At 34.1% G+C, this 6,543-nt stretch overlaps 1 protein-coding gene across 1 annotated transcript; it reads right to left on the bottom strand.

Moving 5' to 3' along the window:
• Positions 1–210: 210 nt before the first annotated feature.
• Positions 211–5,696, bottom strand: LOC142637898 (protein CONSERVED ONLY IN THE GREEN LINEAGE 160, chloroplastic). The gene is made up of 9 exons (XM_075811861.1): positions 5,118–5,696; positions 4,494–4,543; positions 4,308–4,386; positions 4,135–4,230; positions 3,808–3,888; positions 3,585–3,676; positions 2,919–3,011; positions 1,075–1,143; positions 211–534 (listed from the first exon to the last, which is right to left on the bottom strand). The coding sequence occupies exons 1-9, from the start codon at positions 5,430–5,432 to the stop codon at positions 396–398; spliced, it is 1,014 nt and encodes a 337-aa protein (XP_075667976.1). The 5' UTR covers positions 5,433–5,696; the 3' UTR covers positions 211–395.
• Positions 5,697–6,543: the final 847 nt, after the last annotated feature.

Raw genomic sequence — 6,543 nt, 5'->3', positions numbered from 1 at the left:
TGATGATTCTCCCATTGATCCAACTAAAATGTCACTTCCTAGCAGCCTAATAAAAATGACATATCACGTTATTAATCAAAAAAAAGTGCACTGAGCGTTCAGATGCTATGATCTTTGTAGGTTATGGTCTGAAAATACACCAAATTTACGTAAGTACCAAGTTAAATCTAAAGCCATAAACATGCCGAAGGAGGATGAGTTTCAGGGATATTTGGTGCAAATCCTTTTTCTTTTTTTTTTTTCCATTAATTATCTGAAATTTGAAAAGTTGGAAATACAAACTATATAGCTCAATAAGATGAGGTTGAAAGAATTTGGCTGTAAAATTGTGCCATGAAATTTTGTAACATCAGATAAATAATAGAACTCCCAATGATGTATGAAGTGGATCTATCTTAAACTTCGCTCTTTCCCCCAACAATGTCAATTGCCTCCTCTATAGCTTGAAAGAAAGTTGCAATCTTGTAAGTGAAAAACCCCACTAACATTGGTATCAATTCTAACTGCATATATCCATATTCTGGAACAAGGATCCTACACCAAAAAATAGCTTTGTCAGAGGTATAGTTGCTAAACTCATGCTCAGACCATAGCAAAACAGCTTCTCTGAAAAATAATACTGAAGTTATCCATGGGGAAACATATTACATTAGTTACAGAAGCTAACAAGCAAACTAAATACTAAAATCACTTCAAATCGCAAAGTATTTCATCTTTGATAGCTAAGGTCCAGTGAAATTGATAACTTAATGCTTGAAAGCCTGAAAATCGACATTGTGAAGGGCCACAAATGTGAAGAACAAGCCTTAGAGTAAGTGCAGTGAAAATGAAGCAAAATAAGAAAATGAAGAACAAGTTAAAAATTAGTCAAAAATTACAATTTTCTTAATTGGTAAATTATATATGCACCCTTGACTTCACCCTCCATCTTAGTCTTATAAGGAGAGGAGGTGCCATTTAAGCTAGAACTCATTGCTACAAACATAAGTTGGGTTACAGAGAAAACAGTCCATCTGCTTCAAAAATAACAGATGAAGCATCATTCCGAACAGAGATGCAACCAAAGGCACTTACCCATTCCACCGGTTATAGATCATGACCAATACAACAGGAACCAAAAGCCTAGGCTGTGCGATTGCTCCCCTGCCAAAAAAGAAAGAAAGTATAGTACGCCAAATACCAGAAAATTCAGTCGACATTATTTAATAAATAAAATAAAAGGATTAGGACGAATATGAATCCACTTCCATTTGTTAACCATGGGGAACTATTAAGAGTATGCAAAATTGGTGTTCAATTAATGTCTTCATAAATGGCTGTCAACTGCACATCTAACATGGGTACTACTGAGCAATGCCCACTCTTAGATAGCATCACACTTGATTCCAATTATAAAAAAAAAACATAATAACCCACTAGAGTATTCTTGATAAGGGAAACTGCTACACTATAAATTTCATATTTTTCTCAATCACCATCATTTGACCCCAAAAATATGCACAAAAAGTTGCTTGGCATGACTCCAATATTTGATATGGAAAAAAAAAATCTGAGAACACAAGATGGCCATGGCCCAACCAATTAACTATTAACATATTGAATCCTCACCAACTGAAACCATGGAATGCACTTCATTCAAGTTCATACAAACATGTTATAATCATTCAAGTTCATAAAAACATGTTATAATTCCGTTCTTTTAACAATGTACAAACACACTTATGCCATCTTGAATACAGTCAAGAAATATACATGCAAATTGGCCAAATTTGCCAAATAGCACAATTTTAGCAATATTTTAGGAAAAAAGCGCCTTGACAAAGTTTTTTAGTTATGTAGCACATTTTTGGAACTTGAGTTTGACAAATTGTAGTTCCAAGCAGCTTGCGTGGCACGTCAAGCAGTGGAGCCCATATTGGAACTCGAGTTTCAAAAATGTGCTACATAAACTTTGTTAAGGTGCTTTTTTCCTAAAATATTGCTAAAATTGTGCTATTTGGCAAATTTGGTACATGCAAATTCAACCAACTGAAATCCTACAGCAACAGCGATATACAGGAACAAGCCTAAATCATGCCCATATGTGTATAAGTCCTCCAAGTCACTCTTTAAAGTTATATCTATTCAAATATATATTAAAAAAAAATCAAAAATAAAAAATAAAATTTTTTTTTAAAGAAAAAACCTCAAATTGTGAGTAAGTTTCTTTGTAAATGCAGGTGAAACGTTCAAATCAGAAGCATTAACTTTTACAATGCATTAATAAAGCCACTAGTTAAGAGCACTATGCTGTAATAAGATACTGGAGCAATCTCCCTCAATCACATTGGAAGACTCCATCTCAATGCATACTTACAAAGGCTACAACACTTGGCTTTTACAGTATTAGTTCTAGATTAAAAAAAAAAAAGAGAGAGAGAGAGAGAGAGAGAGAGAGAGAGATAAAACCTAACTATTTTAGCAAAATAGATTATATAAAAAAAAAAAAAAACATGTATAATGTTTTCCAGGGGAGGGCGATAGGTAAGCAGGAAGCACATGACACCTGCACTTATAAATTGACCATCATCAAAGAATGTGGGGCATTACTAGCAGCCAGCAGCCCAGCTGGCATCTTCATGTGAAAATTCAATATGCCATCAAATAATTTGCCACAAGTTGCTATTAAAATCTGAGCAAATTTTAGAATATCATAAAACAAAAATAATTGCACATGCTTTGAGAAAATAGACAAAATATATTCAGACGAATTGAAGTATGCATATTGAATTTAAGGAATTCAAATTATCAATAAAATTTTGGCATGAATTTTATAGAAGGTACAGTATCAAGCATGCAATGTGATGCAACATGTATGCTATAAGATAATGAACAAATATATAAATAACATCTAGCGTCAAGAAGTTGCATGCACATACTTGACGACCCCCCTTGCTCCATCTGCCATTGAATCCACACTACTCCCCAGCATACGCATATACGCCAAAGAACCAAGCAACCCAGCGCCAAAGCTGAATACATGAAAGGATAGCAGAACATCAACTGTTATGAAGAGTGAATAATCTTTTCAATACTCCTGTTTAATATCATCAGATGTTATGAGAGATAGTCAATGCCAAAATGAACTATCCTTCACTGTGAGATTGCATTAGTGTTATCATGAAAATTGACAAATTGTGGGCTAACAACTTCAATGTTCAAAAGGAACTTTGGTAACTTATTCTACTGGTAGAAATAAAATAAAGTGTTAGGCACAAAAATTTTGAGGACCAACCATTTGGAACTAACACAAAGAAAAGCTACTTGTAGAAATCATTTTCAAGTGCACTTGCAGAAAAGCCGCTTGTGGATGCCTAAAAAATAAAACTGAGATGCACAGTGCACCATCTCTTGTGGAAATTAGTGAATAAAACAAAATTGGCTTTCTAATTTAAAGGTTTCAGTAGAGAACAGTCAGGGTTAAAATTAAACTTACGTAATTAAATTTCCATAAAGTATCTGGATTAACAAACAACTGGCTTACACATTAAGATTTCAAATCTTTTTTCCTATTTTTCTTTTTCATAAGGCTAAAATGTGCATACCTTGCAGCAATTTCAGGGGAATAAGACATGTACGCAGAGACTAAACCAATTCCACCTATACCCAAAGTGAGAATCTGTAACCTCTTCTTTAACTGCAGAAGCAAAAACATAGGATTTGAAAAAGAAGAATAATCAGAAATTGTTAAAGCAAAGAACACAACGAGTACACAAACGTTGACAAATGCAAGATGGGGTGACACTCCCACATACTGCAACTAAGTACCTTAAAATACTGTTCCCTTGACTGAGCAGCCAACACTTCTGGGTCCCCACGAGGTTTCCTTATTTCCCGAAACATCACATCCTACAGGTTAGCACTAAATCAGAACTTCAAAGATACAAAGCATCCTCACCAATATTACTTGGTCCAATAAATACATTTAAAAGCTTTTCTTCTTCCTAAAGCAAATATCAAACTCTTTTATTTTCCAAAAGCTAGAATACTCTTTAAATGATAAGCAATTAGCTTGAAATCAGAAGGAATTTCATGCAATAATGAAGAATGGAAGTTCTCTGAATTTTAACAAAAAAAATGATACAAATGACTTACACTGCCTCCAGTTGCAGCCTTGGTTGCTCTATCCCACTTCTCTTGCTCACGCCGTGTTGGCACCAGTTTCCATCTAGGTGACTTGCGGCCAACACTCTGAGAAAAGTAATTGTAAATGCACAAGTTCGCTGAGATAAATAACTCAAGTAAAATTTTCCAGACGTTTATCATACTTGAGCTGTAGCCTCAACTTGCTCTTCTAATGCAGGCTTCAAAGGAGCTGTGAGTTCTTTGCTCAAATCAACTTCCAAACTAATGCCCATATTTTTAATCACATAAATGGAAACAATTACAATTTCATAAATAAAAACCAAAGGGTAACTGAAGTAATTCCAAAGAATGATGAGTTGAAAACAAACCTGTCAAGGCTCATGACTCTGTTTAAACTTAGAAACCCAGATGGCTTTTCCTGTATACACGAAAGCAATTTATTCACCAATGAAAACCAAATTTTCATTCACAAAAACTGTGCTTGGTTGCTGAGAAAACCAAGGCAAAGAATCTTAAAGTCCAATATAGTCTGCTTGTTGGTTCCAAAGAAAATAAAAGTTTTGCACTCAGATTAATTCAAATGACTAGGTTAAATAAACTTCATTCTGCAGGATACCAAGTCAGTGAATAATACAAAGTTTCAGTTCTCCTTTTCTTTCTTTTGCCCAATCTTCTCAGTAACCAAACTAAACAAAAATTCAAAGTAACTACAAAATCACATTGTTTATAGAATAAAAAAGCTCATAGTTTTGAATTCAAATTAAGCATTCCGTACACAGAAATCTATTACCAATTTAACAAAATAGCCCAACCGGAGGGGAACAAAACCAAATAAGCCCATTAATCTTCAAACAGCCAAATTCTATACTCCAGAATTAAATTCAACAACAAAGCCACAAAATTCAATCAAGAAAGAGACAAATACACTCAAATAAAGGAAAACCCAGATGTCTAGTAACCAAGAGCAAAGGCTAATACAACAAAAATACTACCTTAGTAGGAGTGGCCTCAGCAGAAGACTCAGGGTCCTGAATCAGTCTTTGATAGCGAGCCATGAAGTCCTTGTTCCACAAAAACTCATCAGAACTCAAAGGGTCTTCTTCCTCGCCTCCCCAGTACTTTCTGAGCTTAGTCGTGGTGGGTGGGCCAGCGTAGTCACCTGGAGCCACCCCAGTGGACCATTTGAGAGGCTTCTTCTTGGGGAGGATGACCTTGGTCTGCCTGGGGTCTGGTACAGATGGAGTTGGAGAGTCCTGAGATATGGGTGTGGCTGTAGAGGTCACTGACATGTAGTTTAGAACTACCATTGTTGTTGGTGATGATAATTAATAAGGAGCTTGCTTGAAGTTTAGGTGCTAGTGAAGAATCAGGAAATGTAAAGTTAAAGAGGAAAAAATATCTGAGTTTTTGAAAGTGTTTGTTAATGTGATTTTTGTGCTTGATAGTTTTCCACATATGCTTTGTGTGATCATGTGTCTGTGTTTCACAAAGACATCAGCTTTGGTTGGAAAAATTTATGTTTGTTTGTGGGTAATTAAATTCACGGACAGGTGAGTCTGATATTATTATTGTCACTGGTAGCGGTTACTGGGTAACGGGTACAATTACAAAGCCAAGGAGTGATACAGGAAGTTCTAAAACAGATAATGTTCGATTTTACTACGTTTGACTGTTAAAATCTAATACAAACTTGCAATTGTTTTTGGGCCCATAGGTACAAATATGAAATAACCCAAGGAAGATATCGTCAGAATACACACTTGGATCAATTTCTTTTTAATGAATAACTTTGTTACTTTTGAAACCTTCAACTTTCATCTATACACTCTTAAACTATATGGTTTGAAATTTAATTTTTCTTTTTTAGATTAAATAATTTAAGATTTCAATTGAGTTTGATTTTTATTAAGCCAATATTTTGAGAGCCTTATTAGAGGTGGGAGAAATAGTGTGCAACTCACTTAATCACTTATATAGATATTAAATTTGTTATGAAACCAGTTAATATAATAATATAATTTTGGATGCTTTTTTTTTTTTTTAAGGGAGACATGGGAGCTTTAGGCCTAGATTTAGAGTCGACCCTGTTTCAGGTTAACCATTAAGGTGTTATTGACTTATTTCTTCCATTTCATATTTTTATTTTTTTAATAGTGTATTGGCTTTAAAATGAAATGTTAATTAATATTTCAGGTTAAGGTGTATTTTTTTTAAAAAAAGTAGTGTTTCTTGTTTTGTTTGGGGTTTATTTGAGTTATTTGGTCCTTATTTTTTTCTTTTTTTTAAAAAAATCTTGATAAAAGGTAAAGCTTCGTTGAACCAAAATTACAAAATACAACCAGAATCCATCAAGACCTTATCAGAGAGTCTTGGAGTTTCATCAAAAAAAGAAAAAGAAAAAAAAAAAAAAAAAAAGAG

This window comes from Castanea sativa, chromosome 6 (assembly GCF_040712315.1).
Source record: "Castanea sativa cultivar Marrone di Chiusa Pesio chromosome 6, ASM4071231v1".
In the NCBI taxonomy this organism is placed as follows: Eukaryota; Viridiplantae; Streptophyta; class Magnoliopsida; order Fagales; family Fagaceae; genus Castanea; species Castanea sativa.
This window is presented reverse-complemented; position numbering and strand designations above follow the sequence as displayed.